General features: G+C 38.9%; 1 protein-coding gene across 2 annotated transcripts; it reads right to left on the bottom strand.

Moving 5' to 3' along the window:
• Nucleotides 1-666: 666 nt before the first annotated feature.
• Nucleotides 667-17,946, bottom strand: eda2r (ectodysplasin A2 receptor). Of its 2 annotated transcripts, XM_035432009.1 has the most exons (10): nt 17,803-17,943; nt 17,444-17,615; nt 14,618-14,717; nt 13,774-13,952; nt 13,401-13,489; nt 7,664-7,828; nt 7,362-7,472; nt 6,680-7,200; nt 5,921-5,969; nt 667-1,439 (listed from the first exon to the last, which is right to left on the bottom strand). In XM_035432009.1, exons 2-10 carry the CDS (start codon nt 17,467-17,469, stop codon nt 1,147-1,149), a joined length of 1,533 nt encoding a protein of 510 aa, XP_035287900.1. In that variant the 5' UTR covers nt 17,470-17,615; nt 17,803-17,943; the 3' UTR covers nt 667-1,146. The 2 variants fall into 2 exon arrangements, with proteins under 2 accessions (XP_035287900.1, XP_035287901.1); XM_035432010.1 differs by lacking the exon at nt 17,444-17,615 and having other exon boundaries at nt 17,803-17,946.
• Between the last annotated feature and the right edge of the window lie 5,051 nt (nt 17,947-22,997).

Here is a 22,997-nt window from a genome sequence, read left to right as displayed (position 1 = left end):
CAAGTCATACAAGTGCAAAGATTATATACGTACTTTTTTTCAATAGGAGCCCTTGCCATTAACTACATATCCCGAAATAAAAGATGATAAAGGTATGGTGCTGCATAATATAAAAATAAATTACACAGCACTGTCAGTGAATTAGACATCAGGGTAAGAGTGGAATTAAATTGTCTAGTTTTATTATGCACTGAAAAGGCTAAACAAACACTAATTTTGTATGAGTGAAATTATGTTTATTAAAGTTTCAAAATGTCAAAGTTTCAAAATGTCACCTAATATTGTTTAATTATAACATTTCAGTTGCCTTCTGTGTAATTAATTTAGACTAAAACCAACAAGAATCATCGACTACTCATGAATTAAAAACGTAATTTTCAGAATGGAACAAAAATATGGTTTCCTCTTTTCAAGTTCAGAATGAACACATACCCATCATGATAAATATGCCAGATTTTGTACATTTCTAGACTTTAACCACATATAAAATTTGGCAAAGAGAAGTATGTATGTGACCCTAATGTAGTATGAAGTAAATAAATATAGTACCCAGAAAAGTTCATTCTTGAACTTTTCCACTTCATATTTAAACATTTGGTTTAACTTTGAAAAATTGTGTTCAGTTTCTCCCCTGTGAGAGGTGATAATAAAATTCAAGTGGGACAATTTTGTGAACATTTTCATTTAATGACAGAACAATACTGTTTAGAGGACACCGAACATTGTGATCTCAAAATAAAACCCCAAAATGTGATCAGACCTTTCCTACTTCACAGTAGACTAACAAAATAAGTTCCACTAACAAACACATCAACTTCTGCCAAATTAAATGAAATTGATTATTTTAGAGAACTCATTTTTAAAACACCTACGGGTTCAATTTACATATCGTTAACATCACAAACACTGTCCCATAAGAAAGTATTCCTTTTTTTCCCCATATGTTGTATTCATATGAGCATATGTAAAACAAGTATGAAAATACTTTTATATCAAAGAACGCAAAGAGAAATTACAATAAAAAATACATTTTCATCTGCTGTCCCTGAAATCCTCAAGTCAAATCCTGTAGTTTCAAGTTTGCCTTCTTTTATATGTATAAAAACTTTTAAAAACACTTTTATAGCCCTTTGCCACTGTTGGCAATTAGTGTGAGCAAGCTGTGAGCTGGCTCATGGAGGCATATTCACAGAGCAGAAGCAAGGCGTCGAACCTCTGCAGGTGGTGGAAGGTGTTGAGGAGGTCAGGCACCGTGTGCAACGTGCAGGAGGAGAGGTACTGGAAAACATGCTCAAATCCTCGGAGGTTCTGCAGCACCTCCAGCGGGACACCCAATTCCAGTGCTACCTGCTGGTAGTTCTTAACCCCAGGAAATGCCGGGTTCAGTTTCAAGGCCAGAGACTCAATGAGTGCATGAGGCAGCCTTCCAAGGTGGACCCCTGAAAAAGAAAAAACTAATGAATGTTACACAACTTACACAGAGCAAGGAATTTTGGGAGCAGATTGACTCAAACCTTCAGACTGGCAAAAGTAACAAATGACGGAACTCATTAGAGCAATTTAATAACTATTACATCTAATTTCTGAGCTGACAAAGCCACCATGTTCATTCTAGAAATGCTGTAAAAATCGAAGCACTGAAAATCCCCTTCACTTTATTCATACGCCAGACATGACAAGGTACACAGCATTCAATTACCATAATCCAGATATGTCACTTCCTTTACAGTGATTTGTTTAGACAGCGAATAAACCGCATGTTGAAACGGGTTTTGAAAAAAGAGAAACCCCAAATAAAAAAGGACTTGAGCTTTGAAGTAACTAAATCACAATTACAAAGGTAGCCATACAGGTGAGTCATAACCAGGTGAATGCCAAATAGCAGTAGGTATCAGCTACAAACAACGTCTGACAATCAGCATTTTGATATGCCAGTTTCCAAAGCAACATGAAGCAAACAAAAGAGTGTTCCCAAGGGGCCAAATAGTCAATGGCCAAATAGCAGACACACCAGAGACCAAAACGGAAAAATGTGACATGGGAAACAGTGTTGAAAATTCTTACACCATATGCCAAAACTGAATAAACTGCGCCGGCAAAAACGAACGGTGGTTTCAAGTCAAAGCTCATCAACAACAGGATAGTTTTTAAACACCGCAAGCCTGTGGCAACTTTAAATTTTGTTTCTCCTTCTTGAGGAATGGTCCAATATCCCATTACACACAGTTCAAAACCTGCGTGGCATAAGTTCTGAAGCATCTTCTGGCCTCCCCATAAATTGATTCATGCAATATCAATTTGCTTTTCTATACATATAATTATAAATCATTACATTGTATAATCATTAAAAGTTGCTCTAAGAAAACTAACAACTTCTTTACGTTTATGATGAACATTTTGCACATATATCTATTTGGTACCTTAATTACACAGAGAAAATTCAACAAGAAAAGTATAAGCCAACACAGAACACAGCTTGTGTGAGTTCCCTGTGTTCCCTGTGTGATGGCCTCTTGACACTGTGCCATTTTACTTTTTTGCAAACAACCGACCTTTGAAATACATGCAATCTGAGGTAATGCACAATAACAGTTATACCTTAAAAAGTGGGTTAATTCAGTCACCAATAAACGTTGAGATGGTAGCTATTAGACATCAGGTCAACAGGGGTCCTGTGTGTGATTATTATGCCTGTTCAAGGTTTTTCATAAAGAGCAGTGGCTGCATTTTAAGTGCATTATCAGACAGCAGCCCTAAGGAACGCTTCAGCTTGCATATTTCATTTTTCTTCTCTCCATTAGGCTAATTAAAACCATAAAGCCTACAATTATGCTGTTTCAGCAGAGTGATCGTCTCCTCCCTGTTGTAGCCTGCAGAACAGTGACGCGCTGTAGGCCTGACCATACTTCTGGCCAAGATGAAGAAAAATCTTGTGACACAGCAGTGCAGAATGGAAAACTACAAAAGCTGCTTTTTTACTTTTTACTGTGCACATAAATAGTTCAGCAGATTGACTGGAATAAAGGAAATGCCTCAAAAGCCAATGACTAGATATTTTTTTAAGTCTTAAAAGGAAGTGTATCTATACAACAAGAAGCTGCAGGGAACTTTATTGTTTTAAATTGTAGGAAAGAATGATCTCATAAAGGACACAATAGCTTCACACTAAGAGTAAATAACATAAAACAGTGTTTCTTTCTATGAAATGAAGTGCCCCCTTTTCCCATGGTCGGCTGTTCCTGCATGCTCATAGATTCAAAAAGCACATCAATAATCTGCCCATCAATTAAGTTTTACAGGAAATGAAAATTTGATATTCAAGAGTTATGGAAGTGAGAATGCTAAATGATAGGGACAGACATCCTGGATATTTCAGTTCAGTAAGCAACAAATCTAAAATATGACACAAACAGATGAAAACAAAATTACAACGTTCCTTAACCCTTTCTCCCAGAGCATTTATAAAGGTCATTTTCACATGGGTGTACTATTCTTAAATAAAACCTTACAACTCTGAAACATGTTCAATAAATGCTTTAACTATCCTCATTATCAGCTCCTATCAAAGTTCAGCGATTATTTTCATGGTCAATTGTTAAGTCCATTAAATTGCACATGCTCACCAATCCCCACTAAATGGGTGATCAAGCTGTTACAAATACTCTGAACAAAGAAAAACAAGGACAACAGTAAACTCATTTTCCATTCAGTCATTTTCACTACTCCAAAAGGCCAAAATTATGCTAATTAAATGCATCTGAAAATTTTGCTGTCATACTGTCCCATAAAAAATATCAGCCCTCCAGACAATTTGTCTTTTTTGTTTTGCAACCCACAGGTATACAGACTGGGTACATCATACACTACACAGTTGAATTAAAAGAAACTTCTGCCATTCTAAACACAAAAATCACTATTCTAACCATAGAAATCACAATACGGTATTGCTGCTAGGTTTCTCTTCGTCTGTAAAACATTTTTTCAAAGTGAGCAGAGGTGGTTGCCTTTCTTTGTTTGGTTGCTGATATTTATGAAAGCATAGGAAATGAAGCATGTACTATATGACATGATAAATACAAGAAACAAAGCAGCCACAGAGAGAAAAAAAACATTTGTAAAAATAATACCCTAATCCAAACCATTTTCTTCAGGGACATTAAAAATACATGCAGGTAGAATATCAATAAACACTGATTGCAAAGGGATCAGAAATTAGCACCTAAGATGAATGGCAGCTCTCTAGGGTCACTCATCTTCACACCACTACCACTTGGCACCCCATTACACTGCGTGCGGTTTAAGAAGGTGTCAATTTCCTACTGCGCTCCTGAGCACAGACCAAGGTGCTCATCTCATTTCCGTAATTGCACTACATACTCCCTTTTCACCCCTCCAAACTCATTTCAATATATTTCAATTTCAAAAAAAAAATATTTAGCAACATCAGAGCGACTAAGTGGTACCCTAGGGAGAGATGTAATTTGAGTAGAACAGGGCATGTTCTGCTAGCTGCATCATGGCCACTTGGCTGTACTTAAGCCTCTGAGTGCCACACTAAGGTAAACAAGATCCACCCTCTCCACAACGTTCAGAGCTTTACTGGATTTTAGTTTGACCTTCAAAATTCAAACACAGCCAATCACATCACTTTGATTTCACAGAGAAATTCACTTTTGGATTCATAAAAATTACCCATTCATATTTTGCAGTTTCACATGTGCACTTTCAAAGCAGAGGCTATCTGTTACAATGCTGCCAGGAGGCAGTTGAAGCAGAATCTCTATCCAGATTGGAAAAGTTCAACTGCCTCAATTCCAAGCAATGATACAATTTTAAATTTTACAGCAGGAACTATTCCTTTGCATTGGCTGATTAATGTTATTTAATTTGAAGTGGTGCATTGAGGAAGACTGAAATGAAACTTAATGAATGACTTACATGACATTTGAGCTAATTTGACCTCCAGACCTGGACTTCTTTCCATTTTATTATCACTGATTAGCTCACTGTTATAAAGATACATTTGCCAAGTGTAGTAAAGCTGAATGTAAAAGGACATAGTTGTCAATAATTTTATTGTTAAATTCAGGTAGACAAGGAATATTGAAATGTAATCTGGAAATACCCAGCCCATGGCTTCGTTATGCCTTTTCTGTAAGTATCATTTAGACTATTGTTTGATGTATTCAATGTGTTTTTTCTTTACTGATACTTGTGAAATTTTTAATAAACAGTCTGGATTCAGTCATCTATCCATCCATTATCTATACCCGCTTATTCCTGGTCAGGGTCACAGGAGGTGCTGGAGCCTATCCCAGCATGCACCGGCAAGAGGCTGGCCAGATGGACAGTTTGGCAGTCCATTGCAGGGCACACACACAATTCACTCACGCACTCACACCTAGGGGCAATTTAAACTCTCCTATGAACCTAACCAGAATGTCTTTGGACTGTGGGCAGAACCAGAGTTGTCAGGAAACACAGAGTGAACATGCAAACTCCCTACAGACAGGCCCCAGCTGGGGGCAACCCACTGCGCCACTGTGCCACCCTGGATTCATTCAACAGGTGTGATATCCGATGTCCTTGTTTTATTGTCTTTTTTAACAAGTTTAGTTTTAGTGAGTTCAGCAATGAAAAATTCAAAAATTCATGAAAATACTACATACAACTGCTGACTGAATCCAGGCTATTGAGTATTTAGCAGTCGGGATCATTGTATGTCTGGATATCCGTTTCATCTGAATGAAAATTGTAAGGATTCTTCAGAACATAAATCTTGAAATCTTGGCCGAAGGCATTTTACAAAATTTTAAAGCTAAAATAGAAAATTAATAGCTAAATGGTTTCTCTTAGTTATATAGTTGATCCACACATACACAGAAATGGAATTAAACATTAGCAACAGCCAGAAACATACCTTGCATTAGACTACAACACTTCTTCATCAAACTCAGGAGACTGGACACCTGTGAACACAAAGGAATGTAATCTGTAATACACAAAATAAATTATTTATTTGTTAATTGAATATTATGGTATATATTAAGGTAAAATGAAATAAACAAAATCTAACATTTCAGATTCAAACTATGTGATTAGACCCTTGGGTGTTCATATTTATAAGTTTAAAATCCAAAACACCTTTCTCCTGTTCAAGTTAATCAGTGCTACTTGGAGGTGCACTCACCTTGTCAATATGGGGTAACGCTTCAATATTTAAGTGTAATGTTTCTTATCATTGAAATGCACTGGGACATTGGTATTCACTTCAGAATACAATGTTAGGCGTGGTGAGGTTATGCAGAAGATGGTGTGTGGGAGTAACAACAGGTAAAGGACTCAAAACTCAAATCATTAAATGAATACATAATTGGCCTTAACAGAAGGCATGGCATTAGAGCGCAGTGTAAAATTGAGCAGTGTATAAACAGTTGACCCTCCATGACCCTCAGAAATTGAGGTCTTAGTTTTAACATCTGCAAAGAGAATCTTAATCCAGTTAAGAACCTGAAACATATACTCTGTTTCTACATTCCAAAATGTGGAAAAGCTGTATTACAGCTAGGTCACACTAGACATTTGATTCAATGTTCAATGAATGGACACCATTTTAAAAGCAACAGGTGACAGAAAATGGCCGATTTGTTTCCAGCCTTGAAAAGTGCTGTCCTATTACCGTATTGCTGCATCTGCTGCTGCAGAATTGTTGATTGCCATTCAAGCAGCTGTTGGTGTTTTGCAAGGGGCAGACAGATGGGCTGTTCAGTTGCTCCACTGACATATTTTGGGTGGAGTCTTCAGCCACCTCTGTTGATGCTTTAATTTCAACACTCGCAGCTTTGCCATCAGGAAGGAAAGAGCTATGAATGTCTAGCTCTGTGCACTCGACCGGTGCGTGCTGGTGCCTCTCCTTCTGTTCAGAGGCACAGTAAAGGTTGGCTTCATCAAATGAGACGGGGGATGGCTCCACAAGGTATTCTCCGCTGTTTGCAGAGCTAGACGACCTCTGAGAGACCCACCCCAAGAAGCAGTTGCTACAGGTGGAACATCTCATCAGAGGCTGGGTCTCGGAGAAGCTACTGAGGTAGCAGGGTCGGAGTTCAGAGGTTGTCACCATGGATCCAGGAAAGGCATGAGCCTTGAGACAGGTCCTGAGGCTGGTCGGTGAGTCCACAGAAGTCAAGCCTTCACACGGACCTGTGGGACAGAAAGCATATGCACTCTAGACACTGACAACAAAATACTAAAGAAAGAATTTCTAGGTTATCAGCAAAAAGACATTCCAACAGTTTCTGATGCAAATTCACACATTTAGAAAATACAATGCAAGTTGGGTGAGGTACAGTTATGTTACCTACTTGAGACCTGTACTTCCTTCTCCAGGTTCAGGATCACAGTATCCCCAATCCCAGTAGTAACTGTAGCCTGATAATGTTCACTGGGGCTGCATTTTTTTGACACAGCACATGCTGTCAGAAAACATACATCATCATTAAACAAGGTGAAAGTATACTGCACTTTTAAGACCAACTCTATGTCATAATGTAGACCTTTTAATCAAGCACAGGAACAGAGCAGACATTTATATTTCAGAACGCTGTATATAAATTGCAAAGAAGCCAAAGAAAAGAGACATTTCACTGAGGAAAGAGAAGGGTACCTTCAAACAATTTTTTCAGTGAGGTACGTCTGCAGTACACAAACAAGAGGACAGAAACGGCAATCGCCACAGCAACCAGAGCTCCGCCAATAATTCCAGCTGCAGCGATCCCCTGTGGTGGAGCTTGGGTGCTCCAGACTTTCTGCACTCCCTCTCCTCTGCTTCCTGAAAAACAGTTTGATTATCATTTACTCTGAAAGCTGCCCTTAGATCTGGCCTGAAAAATTATCATTCAATCATAACACGCCTTGAGAAAATGACACATATGCAAAAATAATATTCAGTAAGCACAATGCCTACATTTGTAAGTAGTTACAATTTGGTGTGCTCTGCGCAAGAAGGTCACACAGTGTTTCCCTCTCTCGTACCTCCCTAAGTTATTTCATTCTAAATACTTTTCCATTCACCTGATCATCAACCTAAGATTATAGGCTCCTCTATTTGAGCTTTCCCAAGGAGTTTTTATCCACGTGGGACCAAACTACTGTGGCAGCCACGTCATCTATGGGAACACCCAAGGCATTTACCACTCCAATCGACAATGCTTTTGAGAAACATTTTTTCCCGAGTTGGGATGAGCTCCAGAGAACATTTTCCTCGTATCACCTTCACTGGTTACAGTCTGAGCTTTCTCAACTTAAGGAAGCACGAGCACTCCATGCTAATCACTGCTCTTTTGAAACGCACTGTTTGGGAACATCAATTGGATAAAACACGTCTGAATGAACAAAGAGAACAGCGACCTACTTCTTTGTCCTTACATAGATGAGCCTTTGATGTCACTGTTACTGATACTTGGCACTTGATTAATCCTTTGCTTAGGGATTTTTATTCTGCAGGCCAGCTTTCTCGAGAATTGACAATATTTTCATCCAAAGATCTTGCTGGGAAAGTCCGCAATTCGCTACATCTCCAAGTACCTCTTAATAACATTCATAATAACGTTCTTTCCAAAATCCACCTCTCACTAGAGAAACTAAGAGCAGCCAGCTGGTGCTCTAATACTTTGCTGTAACAGAATGAACAATTCAATGTACAAATGAATGTTCAACTGGCAGAATTCAGTTTTCAATAAAGGTTCAGTCAATGACCCGAGAGTGCTATGGGAGGCAGTTCAAGCTTTTATCAGATCTTTCTCAATTAGCGTTGCTTCCTACCTAAATAAAAAGATGTTAACAGAAAATCAAAGAACTGATAATAAATTATCTCTCCTTGTGATGCAATGCCCCTTCCACACAACTATTACAAGAGAGATAATAAGGTTGGAACTAAACTCTCAATTGAGATTAGGACTGTCAAATGATGGCTTGATATTCCAATGGTATTCGAATTATTAAAAAATTGAGTGTGAAAATTAACATTTGAATGTGAAAGAAAAAAATGCAGCATATCTTCATTGCAGCTGTCTTCCTTTCAACTTGGGTTGTGTTAAACAAAAAATAAATCTCACATTTTAGCACCTGCTCAGCCATCTTGAATGTTCATGTTAATATATATTTTTTTCAAATGTTCATGTTTACATTCGAATGAAGTGTGCCTGTGCAAGTTATGCCATCTTGTGGCTGTAACATACAATTAAAACAGCCTGAGAGGTGGTCAAATTCTGGCATGTAATAAATTTAAGATTGTTATTCAAATGTATTTAAACGTATGTGTTCGTTAAAAGAAATATTCAAACATCCATTTTTGGCCAATTTTGACAGTCCTAATTGAGATACAGAGCTGAATTTATGATACACAAATCACATTACAATTTTGTATTATAATGGCTCCCGCCCTAGTTGGGTTTTAGCTAAAAACTACACATGAATTAAAACCTATCAAACTTTTCTTGCATTGAAGATGACTCCTTGGTTGACCCTGCTGCCATTTCAGCTGCTTTTTCTGACTTCTATTCCTAAGTATGTAGTTCAGATTCCTCTTCAGATTATAAAAGATGCACAACTATCCTTTCCAATGTTTATCTCCCAGGAATCCCTCAAGCATTCGCAGATCTGTTAGATAACACCCATTACAATTGCAAAGCTCAAAGAAGCCATGAAATCCATGAAGACAGGGAAAAATTACCACATCCTGATGGAATCCCCCTTGAAGTTTTTGTCACATTCTGGCTGTACTTAGGGCCTTTGCTACTGGATATGATTCAGCTCTCATTTGTGGTTCCTTCTCTAGCCACACAAATACAGCTATATTCATTTAAATTTAAAAAATATAAGGCCCCCATGACTTGGTCCAGCTATCATCCTCTATCACTCCTAAATTCTGAAATGAAATTATTTTCTAAAGTTCTAGCCAGGAGACATGATCCATATATGATACACTTACTATCAGAACTTACTATCAGTACACTACGATCAGACCTCTGATAATGTCCACCGACTATGAAATATCCTTGAAGGTGCAACCAGTAACGCTTCTCCATGCATTGCTTTATCTCTTGATAAAAAGAAGGCCTTGAAGGACTATATCCCTAGCAGGTCCTTAAATGCAATGACTTCTGCCCTTGATTCATTTCCACGATAAAATTGCTCTACTCCAATCCTACTGCCAGTCATGACCGGAACCACTTTCTCCATCTCTAGGGGCACTAGACAAGGGTGCCCTCTTAGTGCCCCTTACAAAGAAATAAAATTCTGATACTGTATAGGATACAAATAACACCAGTGACAAAAAGGATGGTGCAAGAATTCTTTCAGTGACTGTATAAAAACAAATTAAAATATAATAAGCTGGCATTTCTGTGGACTCAAGTTAAAAGGTTAATTAAAATTGTATCCTAAATTTTTAGTGACAAAAATAAAATTTGTTTCAAGACATATTACAATTACAAATACCACTATTTCTGTAGAATGACACTCTTACAAATGTGTCAACCGTTTAGTATAGGCTATATGTCCCCTAATTCTGGCACTTACAATATATAAACCTATAAATATTTTAATTGTTCCAATTTTTTATTTTTGTCACACCAGAACTTTACAGTCTAAATGTAGCTTAACATAGGTAGACGATGTGTCGAGTTGACGGTGACAGTAAACCCAGAACGACCGCAGTTGCTGTCACACAAAGTCACCACCTAAACCCTATTTTGAGCCAGGAAAAGCCCTGTCACTGATCCCTTGCGGGCAGAATTGGCATGGAGTCGCTTGCTATCTGGGTAGCCTACTTAAAATATAAAAGTGAACAAAAAACGTCCAGCACCAGCAACAAGTTAGCAGAGTCGTTCCTCATTTAAAGTTTCCTGCACTAGTCTCTCTTGTAATGACGAGTAGCAAAGTTGTAAGCAGAGTTGTGTACTACAGCAAATGTTAGCTATATGTTAGCTGGTACATAAAGCAATTTTAAATGAGGAACAGCTTGGCTAACTTGCTGCTGGCACTAGCTTGTCTGAATTGAGTTAGCCAAGGCAGCCTTTGAGGTACACATAGCCTACTGTACTTGCATGTTGTAGTAAGTGCTTGGTACGCTTTTTGCATATAGAAGGCCGCTGGAATATATTTCACTCCACAATCACTAAATTAATTTGGAATATTAAACCCCTACAAATTAAGCTTTCCACACTTCAATGCTCAAAAAACACGGGGGGGGGGGGGGGGGGGGGGGGGGGCAAAAATGACCTGATTTAGAATTTTATTTCTGGTCCTGCACCATGCGAGCATTGACTAGACAGCTCAATCCTAAATCTCACACTGATTGGTGCTCTATAGGACAGAGTCACACCTCATCGACTACAAGACATTGTCTATTCCAGCATCCCACACAAGTTCTGTTTGTCTAAATTTGGCCCTATTGTTTTTCAGTTAATAATAATGGTCGTGGCCCATTGAGAAAATTTCCGAATCTCCCAAGAAATATCATCTTCATCTTTCATCTGTTCACAATAATTATACAATTACAGTGGGTTGTAAGCCAGTATTTTTCCCACACTCTTCAGAAAAAGGTATCAATGTCCTACTGGATGTTATACAAGATAAATTCAAGAGCCATCCATAATCCAAAAGTATCATATAATTTATCTGGAACCACATTCTTTTATTTATAAAGCTGCTCTTAATACCTATGGGGGTCCCTGGGGCTCTAATATTGACAGCCATCATATCCATAGAATTTATATGTCTGGCACTCAATTTGGTATTGTCTCATTACTCACTCAGACAATCTCACAACAGCTGGCAGTTTGCAGAATCTGGAGCAGTGATCTAAGTATTGCTAATATTAACTGGTTAAGGGTTTGGTCCAACATCCGACTTGTCTCCAGAAACCCAGATCACCTAATCATGCATCGCAACTTTGTTATGATTACGCATCTCACATCATGGACGCTAGCTAGGTTTTCACCAAATCATTCCCCAGCTGCTTTTTATGTCCCCAGGCAACTACAGGTGCATACAGACAGATGACAAATTAAAGGTCAAACTAATATAAAGTGTCTAAGTAAGGCCTTGGGCCACCACAAGCTGCCAGAACAGCTTCAATGTGCCTTGGCATAGACTCTACAAGTCTCTGGAACTCTACCGGAGGGATGGAATGCAATTCTTCCAAAAGATATTCCCTCATTTGGTGTTTGGATGATGGTGGTGGACAGCCCTGTCAACATGTCGGTACAAAATCTCCCATAGGTGTTCAATTGAGATCTGGTGACTGCGAAGGCCATAGCACATGATTCTCATCATTTTCATACTCATCAAACCATTCAGTGACCCCAAGTGCCCTGTGGATGGGGACATTGTCATACTGGAAGAGACCACTCGCATCAGGATATAAATGTTTCATCATAGGATAAAGGTGATGAAACATTTGTATTGATTTGCAGTGACCCTTCAATCCAACAGGACAAGTGGACCCAAAGCATGCCAGGAAAATGCTCCCCACAGCATAACAGAGCCATCGGACCCCCCTCACTGTAGGGGTCATGCATTCAGGCCTGTACCGTTCTCTTGGTGTACGCCAGAAATGCACTCGCCCTGACCATGTCACTTTTTTCCACATCTCTTTTTTCCTCATCTCTTAGATATTTTCCTCTCGCCATCTTGATCCAAAATTGAGGGCAACTGGGCCTGCTCGGCATTTTTATACATGCCACAAGAGCATGATAGGATGTTAATTGCTTAACTGAATCACGCAGCAAAACTGCATGCAAACATCCACATTTGTTGTTTCTCCATTCATGCATTTATTCAGGTATTTCCTTTAATTTTTCACTCATCTGTGCATATATACGTGTGTGTGTGTATATGGTTGTATATGTATATGATTTTCTTGCTATGTTGGCTTACATTAGTACAATCATGTTAAACACATTTATTAGAGAACATCACAATCAGTAGGAGCTTGATGACATGTATCATGATAATGCACAACACTGTCAATCACACTGTGTTGTTGGTACAGAGGAGGATACTGGGAAGGAGGCGTGTGTTGGGCGGGGATTGCAGGGGGGGCTTGGTTTTTTCTTGTGTTTGATGTTTTTGTGGGGTTTTTTGTTTGTGTTCTAGACTCCAACTTGTCTGTATATAGGGCCTATATTTTATCCTAATAAAAATTTGGTGTTAAGCGGTTTGATGAGATCCTGTTTTGACAGACTCCGAAAGGCTCTGTATTTAAAACTCCCCGATAATTACCTTCTGATTCAGATAAGAAACCATGTGAGCTGCTGCGGATTTTTCACTTTTATGCAAGTTGTCACACAAAGCTGATTTGGTACACAAAGTGGTCGGGCTGGTTTTCTACAACTTACGGATGCATTGTTGCTCATTGGCTGATGATAGTCCACAGGGCATGCATTCCAAATCATGCAAACCATCTATCCTAGTTTTGCTGTAGAACCTGTAATTAGATTTAAAAAAGAAGGGACTGAGTAGCAATATTTTAAACATTTTTTCAGGTTTCCATTTTTAGATTTTCAATATTCATTCTTTTATCTGTCACTAACCTACATTGACAATGCTGCGCATATCTCAAATCTCACTCACATACAGAACTTCAACAAAAACACATATTTAAGGTAAATCAGTCACGGGCTGTATTTTTATGTAAACTTGACTGAACCAGATTTGTCTCATTGAGATTCAAATACATTTTGCAAGAGAGACCTGTAAAGGAAGACATACCCTGGTAAACAGTCTCCGCAGACTGCATTGCTCTTGGTGGTACAGGGAAACTTCTCATGCCTGTTAACCCATTTGCAGGACTGGCAGAGTCTGCAGCTGTGGTGGCCCCATTCCTCTTTGTATGACTTTGCATTGCATGAGGTGCAGTAAGCATCCCTTCCACTTCCATAACCACAGTCCTGGGAAGAAACAGGTAATTAAGATAACAGAAAATGCAAGGTCGAAATTTTCAAATTTTTATTTTTTAACTTCATGCAATACTTTCTAAACTTCTACTGCCATTAGGCAGACATACTCCTTTCTGTCATTTTTCATTATCATATATTCTATCAGAGATATAGTTCAGAGCACAGATCAGGCTGTGCAAACACTGGAGGTTTGTAATTTGACCTGCTTTCAGTTGCCGCTTCCAACTGAAAAAAAAGAAAGAAACTGGGTTCCAGGGTTATTTCAGGTCACGGGCTACCTCCCTTGGCAGGGAGGTCTCCTTTGCAGCCAATGCAAGTTCCACAGCACCTCTGCCAAGTCTGCTTGTGTGAACTTGGAACAACGTTTTCAGCCAGCCAAATGTTTTTTGAATGAGCTAGTCACAGTAAAAAAAATAAAAAAAACTCTGTTCCTTTATACAGTAATGAGAATTCCTTCTCTTCACTGCTGGTCTGCAAGAAAAACCTCTCTCATAGCAAAGCTGTGCTCGGTGTATTACTGATTACTAGTCTGTCCATGACAACCTCCTCCTAACCTCCTACTTAAAAAATGAACAGGCTTGTTGTGTGGCTGTGGGGAGAATTAGCAGGAATTAGGGCCTAGTTGTTTTCAATGTGTTTTCCCAAATAATACTCACCTCAGACAATTCTTGCCCAGGTCCGCATTGCTGGCAAAGGTGGCACTCACCTTTGTAGTAATACTGGTTTACTGAACAATCCATGGCAATAGTTAAGAACCTGTAGAAGATGACCACATCATGAATTTTATTTAATGGAACATCTGAGTCTAACAGCCAAAGGCAATCAACACCAGGTTTACATCTAGTCACTAATCACAATAAAACTTTGTGATTTGCTACATGGCAACTTATTGAAATGGCAGTGGACCAGAAGTGGATTCAGTGTGGACTGGGAGCAAGCCTGGGTGCAGCATAAGAAAACTGAACCATGGTTTTATCCTTCTGGCCTATCTTTTCATCTTGTTGAAAGGTCTTCAACTGTTTATAGACATACATTTGCCATAAAATGAATAAATGTTCTCTTAATTCCAAATCTTTCCTTTCATGTTTTAAAAAAAGTAAAATTGAGAGCGTCAAAATACGTGATATGCAGCATTTCCAGACGGCAAAAAGCTGAATGCAATATATTTAAGTTTGTCGACAGGAACGCTACTGTAGGATGTTTTAGAGAAATGAGTAGTACAAGTCCATGGGAACGGGTGTTGGTTGGTTGAAAGGCTGGTGTAGTTTGGAAACATGTACTACTTGGCAACGATGCAAATACTTTTGCAATAAATTTTGATGGGCTGCAGACAACAGCAGTTATGATTATAGGCCTCCCCTTACATAGATTTTGTAGCCGATGCAAACAAAATTGATTCCTAAGTGAAATCTGTTAAACATTGACATGTCTCAGGCTGCTGGGTAGCTCACTAGGTAAAAGTGGCGTGCATCACTTTTAGCAAGCGAGATATGGGAGGGATGCAGTGGGTAGGGATATAGCATTTGTCTTTGCTCGAGTGAGTCCTGCTGGCCTGTCTGTACACCCCTGGCTGGCTCTCTCTGTGCATGTGTATGAATGGGTCTCCTATGCTGCTCTGCACAAGCACGACTTGCGGTTACGCCGTGAAAAGAAGCAGTTGGCTGGCAGGCGCGTGTTTCAGAAGAGACTGCCGTATATGAGAATGCTTGTACACAGTTTGTGAATTGGACATTCCAAATTTGGGCGGGACTGAAAATGATTGGAGGAAAAAAAATTGACAGGCCTCCAAATACTAACATTCAAATGAAATGAAAGACGATACTGATACATCACGAAAAATATATAGGCTAATTACAATTACAAAATGTTAACCACTTCAGTCACTGCTCTTCAAATCCCAAGGTCTTCCACAAAACTGAAGCAATCTAAAAAATGACCCTATTGCAATGTGCACAACAAGAAATGTGAAACAAATGCACCATGTAAATACACACAGGCTTGCAGAGTTGCTTCTACATGCAGTGTACATGCCACATTTCACAATGCATGTGATGCCATTCCATGGCTATACGACTTAGGGAATGGCTTTGACTAAAAGGCAACAATGCAAAAATGCATGGATTCTGAAAGTATTTTTCCTAAAATATCTAAAGCAACATACATACAGCATAGGATTCCTGTTTATGTGACCTCAGGCGATGAAGTAGCGACTATGATCTTTGTACCAAAACAACCCTAATTACAACCCAGAATGACACTACTGCTACCTCACTCACCCCAAAGACTGAAACAGATGGAGAAAAACCCACATAGCATAATAATAATACACTATATTTTGACATATTGCAAAAACAGATGTGTTGTGTTTTCCTGTTTTGCAATCCAAAAAATACATGCACAAAAAACTGCTAATATTATTCTGCATTCATAAGCATACTCAGATGTATTTCTGAACTGAAATGTAGGCCATATCTCACTTTTATAGTGAAGTGGATGGATACTGAATTCTGTTCACCAAATATTTACTGATTAGTATTTAAAGGAAAGGTTATACACATTAAATGTCCCTTTAATTTACATATTGATAAGCAAAATACAAAATGTAATTTCAAATGTACTTGCCTTTATAGCTATATTTGAAGACTAAATAGGGTATGTTTGGAAGCTTCTTTCATTTTCAATCACTGCCAATACGTCAAACATATTTCAGGCATAATTCAGTGTTTGCCTTTACTAATAGAACTGGAAGGGCCTTGCAAAGGGGATCATATTAAAACACATCTCAAATGTCGAGCAGAAGACTACTCTACCATAGGAGCGCTGCCACACATGCCTTCCACGTGGTAGGCAGAAAGGTAAACTATGGTCCACACACTTGATGGCTTGATGCTCAAAAAAATTGTCTTGTGTATTGCATCTGACCTTCATAAAGATGTATAGTAAATGATAAATAAAATAAAATTGAGTAGGAATTAAATTATAATCGTCATCACCACTAAATACAGTATCATCATCAGCACGCTAATCATCACAAACTACAACAAATACAGCAATAACAATAAAAACAATCGTGGCAAAAACATCGCAACGGACTTACACGGACTTAGCTTTACAATTCTGCTATTGCTTTGAAAAAATAAAATAAAAAAACAACCACATAACAGACATTTCACTACCTACACTACCTTAACTCTGAATTGTAAGCCATGCCCACAGAATTTAATATTTTATTAAATGTATAAAACTTAAACCTCTTAATCTTAAATTCAGTATCAAAGTATGACGGAGCAAAACATGGCATCACTGTGTCTACATTAAGGTTCGGGAAAAAAATAAAGTTTTGCTCCTTTTAGGTTCATGCCCTCCTTCGCAGAACTGGCCGGGCGAATGACTAATCATAATTAGTCATCCAAGTCGCCTCCCACCACTGTCAACTAAACTCACATCTTTAATAATATTTTCCGTTAAATTCAGTACAGTACCTTGACTCATATGCTCGACGATACATACAAAAGTGTTTGCGTCGTTATAATCTGGACCCACTTCTGCGTCTTCCAAAATAGACTCAAGTCCTCTGCACTGTTCATGCATGCCCAGGCATGCCTTTATCAGACTGCCGTAGACTCAAAGCCGAGGCACCATCACTGTTCTATTCTACAGAACGAAATGATGCGCGATACTAACAAATGAGTATTCACTATTATGGTTGAGACTGGCTCAGCAAGCTCTGCATAATTTCAAATAACCACTCTGGGAAATGTAACGATGTCCAAAATACAAATATTAAGTAACATGACATGTTTAAAGTATGCTGGGTTTAACGAGAAAATGTTTGTTTTACCTCTACTAATCGGTCCGTCTCTGATTCAGCTTTTGTCAGCAATAGGCTACATGGGGTACATTTGCAAACGTGAAAGGATAAGCGCAGTAGTACTTAACAGGAACAAATTGATGCAACACTGTGCAATAATAGGGCAATCCTTCCACGTAGATCCTTAACCCCGTTGCAAGTGCGCATGTCAACCGAAGGTAAACCGTGCAAGGTTCTGCATCAAAATTGTTACATGACGATGTACTTTCAGTTATTACGATGTGTCGTAGGCTTGTTGAAACAATCTTCCAATTTTAAATGGCTGAACTCTAAATGTCCTTTGTGCACCACTTCATTTTTCAAATAGACAGACGTCCTCTATTTTCATGTATGGACAAACAGCTTCATGCAGGGTGGAGCAACAGATTTACTGTATATTTTGTTTAAAGTGGCTTGAGGAATTCGTGGATTTTCTATCCCTGAGAAGTGTCCTTGCATTGGTACGCATATGAACTAATTAAAGAAATAACTAAAGAAATAATTCGTTTAAATGAATTAAATGTTTATCCTAAATTACATTTTTTAGTGTAGCAGATTATGGTGTGGCAGTTTTGAATTGGGTTAAAATAAGTGCAGGCACTCACTTTTTGAAATGTTGACATTTTTGTTTTTTTTTGTTTTAACGGTCTGCTCAATGATGACCCGTAAAACATGCAAACTTGAAATAAATAAATAAATAAAACGCAGTGCACATCTTTTTTATTTGAACTTTTATGTAAAATAATTTCATGTAAACTATATTACATAATGTTTCATTAAAACATTTGGTCATTTGAAAAATAAAATGCCACAAAATCCCATCAAAATGATCAAATAACGTTTTGAGAATAACCAACATTATGACAGCACAACTCAAAATGGAGCATGGACTACTAACTATCTCCACTGCAGAACAGTGTGAGACAAAAGGCAACATTAGAGGATAAGGTATCCTCTCGGGTGCAGTGCTGTGTCCCTCATTCTCCCCTTCACAGAAGTTCTTGATTCACTGGCAAAAAAAAAAAAAAAAAAAACTGTGTGGCCTAGTCCCACAATTAATTTTTAAAACTAAAATGTACATTTTGCCCAAGGACCAGATATTTATATTAATATTTATTATATGTTATTATGTATGTATATATGTATTTTGATTTAAACATTAACATTTAGACTAAAATCAAATAAACTTAACAATTATTCACAATTAGTCATTTTTAAATCAAATTTCTAGCCTAAGTTACCTGCTCAAAACAGACGATTCATCTTGGCATGTAGCATCAGAGCGTGGCTAGCAGTCTCGTTGCCAGTGTGATGACCTTTAGCCAGCCAAGACCTCACGTAGTTGATGGAATTGGATTTTTCCAGTGTTGGGCCATTACTTTTTAAATATAAGGTTTGCGTGATGGCTAATGGTATACATGTGTGGATACTGCAATTGTTTTAGTTGCACGTAAAAGCATCTCATTGCCAGTTGGTGTTTGTGCATCTTTGTTCATGTTGCCTACTCAGGTAATCCTCTGATGCTGTCCGTACCATCGATTTTGAAGACTTCACAAAGGTGCCTGACATCCCTGTCACCATACTGAATGTCCACTTCATCAGGCCAGGAGTGAGAGTACAGCATTTGGACTTCACCAGTGATCTGTCTATCACTGTTTACAGAAGGAGCTGGGCTGTTTTATACACATTGCTGGTGTAAGTCTGTTCCGTGCGTTCTCGTGTGGAACATCGTCCGATAACCTTTGGTGAGGTGTGTAGGACACTGCGGTTGTTATGACATTGTCTGTCACAGTCGCAACACCAGAGCTCTGTTTAAAATTAAAATTAATCAACAACTACCCGAGGAGCAGTATCGGGTAGGAGAGACTGGCTATAGGCTACTTTCTGACGTGCCAGCATAGCCAAAAAACAATTTTAGTTGGTTTTGATGTAAAATATTCCAAAGATTCAGCATTTCATGGGCTAGCGAAGGCACTGTATTGCCCCCTGCGGCTTTTGAGATTTTGAAGAGAGCAAAAGTGTCAAGGCGGTAACTGGTAGATTTTATGGTAAGGTGAATTTTAGCTAGCTAGAATGGGTAAACCTCATGCAGGTTATGGCTGTTGGGAAATCTATAAATAATTATTTTAGCCTACAGAAATCATAGCCTAGACTACAACAAGTGAGCCACTGTGCCCAATTATGCTTTTTTGTCTGATGTGTAGCGTAGGCCTAAGCAAGCTATTGGCCTAGCTGGTGACTGTTTGTTAACGTATTGACCAACCTGCAACCCAGCACTGTCCAGGCTGAGACCTGTTCATGGTTCTGATGCCTAACTTGACCTACTTTCCCAATTGCCTACGTAATACAACCCAACACTTTATGCACTGTAAGATATCTAGGCCTAATGGTGCTGTGTGTGCTCATGTTTGCATGAGGATGAGAGGGGACCCGTTAAAAAAAATCTTGCTCTGGGGTTCATCCAAACTACCTTGCACCACTGCTTCTTCATTTTTTACCATGCACAGTAACTTTTTTGATGTTCCAGAGTTTTACTTTGTCACAGTACAATGATGACACGAACAAATCAAATGCATCATCTTTAAAAAACTAGCTAGAAGTCAATGACCTCTGTCTGCCCCCCCCCCCCCCCCCCCCCCCCCCCCCCCCCCCCCCCCCCCCAATGGCAGCCAGTGGTATGCACCATCAGCTCAAATATGCGGATTCGTCGGGCAAGCAGCTTGTCTGCACCTGGAAGAGTTTGTTGTTTTTGACAATAGCGAGAGAGGTTGCTCAATTTGACCAGTGCGTCGTACATGAGCCCTCAGTTTTTCACAAATTGCCTTGAGGTGAGGTCATCGAGTTCTCGTGAAACCCTCTCATCAGCAGAGGCATTCGAAAAATGTTCTTGTTGAACACTGTAGTTCTCCCACACAACCTTCATGGATCTTTCACTGGGCGTTATACCTGTCGGCTAATTTTTCCCACACAGTGTGTCATTTCCCTCTGGTTTGTCTGGACTACTTGATACAAGAAGTATAATTTGCTGAAGAAAATTAGAAAATGATTGAGACCCATCACTTCTGTCACAACATCATGGACAGCCAGTATAGTGAAGTGTTTTAAGTGGAGTCCTGATGAGCAAAGTCTCGTGCCTTGGATGATTTTTGGATCGCTTTGCTGGAAACCACGACAATTGCAGAATACAGCTGTTAAATTGTAACACCATTGATACATTCAAATGCATTCATTCAAAATGAATCAAAATCCAAATGAATTTGATATGTAAAATCAAAATGAACCAAATTCAAATGAATGCAACACGTGTCTTTTGTATACTTGTGTACATAGGCATTAGTGATGGTGACAAATACAAATACCATATTTGGCAACACTTGAAAAATGCGTTCTCCAATGGTTTCTCCTCCCGAATTTGGCCAATATTATTTGTTTTCTGATATTTTTTCCTATCTCAAGTTTCTCTATTGGAAACACACATGCACACCAGCAGAGAGACAGGAGTGAGAGTTTTCTTTAACACTCGATAGGCCAGAGCCATGCTATCACGCTTTGGGGACTTTGTAATTGAAATTACTGCAATGCCATAAATGTTATATTCTCTTCCTTCCACGACTTTCCTAAATATTTGGGCTTAAAATAATTGCGTTTTTAAAATGAAAAAGAATCGAGACCCATGGGGGAGACCCATTCATACATGTGTGCAGAGACAGCTAGCCACAGATGCCCGGACTGCCTGCCGAAGTCGCTCAAGCAATAAACAATACTATATCCCTACGGACTGTTTCCCTCCAAATCCCTGAACGATGTGATGCCAATTTGAACGATGTAAACATTGACTGAGTGACCATGTTGGTCAACAGTCGGCACCCTGAGCCGACCAGAGGAGGATGGGTTTCCCTCTTGAGCCTAGTTCCTTCTGAGGTATCTTCCCATCTTCCACAGGGAGTTTTTCGTTGCTTTAGGCTTGCTCCTGTGGGGGTTTAGGCCAGGGTTGTCTGTGAAGCGTATTGTGACAATTGCTTTGAAATACACTATATAAATAAGATTTGATTGATTGATTAATTGAGTTATGCACTGCCGCCATGGGGCTCCTGGCCACAGTCAGCACTGGCACAGGTTGGATTCGATTGATTGTTATGATCCACACACATACAGGCTCTGAGTAAATATGGCCTACCATGTAGCTATAATTCAAAAGCTAGACCTCTTATTAAAGCTAGAAACTATGGCTAAAGCTTTGTACCCTAACCTAGTGTATGTTGTGTTGGTGTAGTGGTGTATGTATAAAGCAAACCATGAAAACAGAAACAAAATGCAACACATCGACCAAGGCAGTTCATCATCGGTTGAGAGGAAAATGACTGTACAGGATCGATCAGCACTGCCTCCAGATCAGCACGGTTTCTTCTTCTTTGTCAAAATTAGTTTTGGTGGGACAATTTTAAGAAAAAAAAAACAAAAACACAAAAAAATATCCAAAAAAAACATAAAAATTCTGATGGTGGATGAGGTTCACAGGTGGTCCAAGAGGTGGTTGTTGCAAACAGATGGTATCCAAACATGTACTGTAGTTCTCCTTCTTATCAAGGAACATTTATTATCTTTAAAGAGCCCCTCCACTCAAAAACATGCATTTAATGGTTAACTCTTCTTGGAGGAATGACTTTCACACATATATAGATTTTTGTGTAGAACTTGTCACCAGAGCACCGTTTTTGCATTCTTCCACTGTATATGGAGAGTTTCTCCGTACGACCCTGAAATCTAAGTTGAAAATGTGCAGATATGAGCAAAATTTGCGTCATCACGAGTATGTCGAACCTATCATGGTCCACTATGCAAAGATATGAAAATCAATGTGGTAAACTTAAAGCACAGAAAGATATCTAGTTAAGTGACATTGTTGTATCAGTTACTGTGTTGAACATGGGAGACTGCACAGTTGTAATCCCAAAGTCGGAACTTTGTTCCACTCGTTACCAAAGGAGTCCATTCTAAAACAAAAATGAGCGTAATTTCAGTATACAGATGACTGCTTCCAGAATGTCATGCACAAGTTGATGGGTTTTGCAAATAAACTGATTTTGAACCTGAATGTCATGCCTACTATATATCACAGGACCACAGTTTCAAGTGTTACCAATTTTCATATTCATAAATTCTGCCAATCTCAATGAGGGTAAAGG

The sequence above is a fragment of the Anguilla anguilla genome, chromosome 9, assembly GCF_013347855.1.
Source record: "Anguilla anguilla isolate fAngAng1 chromosome 9, fAngAng1.pri, whole genome shotgun sequence".
NCBI lineage: Eukaryota > Metazoa > Chordata > Actinopteri > Anguilliformes > Anguillidae > Anguilla > Anguilla anguilla.
The sequence above is the reverse complement of the archived record's forward strand: the minus strand, read 5'-3'. Positions and strand labels throughout refer to the sequence as shown.

What these genes read in the sequence shown, in the direction of transcription:
- eda2r (XM_035432009.1), bottom strand. Translation starts at nt 17,469, where the DNA reads ATGTATCGTCGAGCATATGAGTCAAG. An exon ending in CAATGAGCAACAATGCATCC is followed by an intron (nt 7,829 to 13,400) that starts GTAAGTTGTAGA and finishes ACTGTTTTTCAG; the next exon opens with GAAGCAGAGGAGAGGGAGTG. An exon ending in GTGTTGTAGTCTAATGCAAG is followed by an intron (nt 1,440 to 5,920) that starts GTATGTTTCTGG and finishes TTTCTTTTTCAG; the next exon opens with GGGTCCACCTTGGAAGGCTG.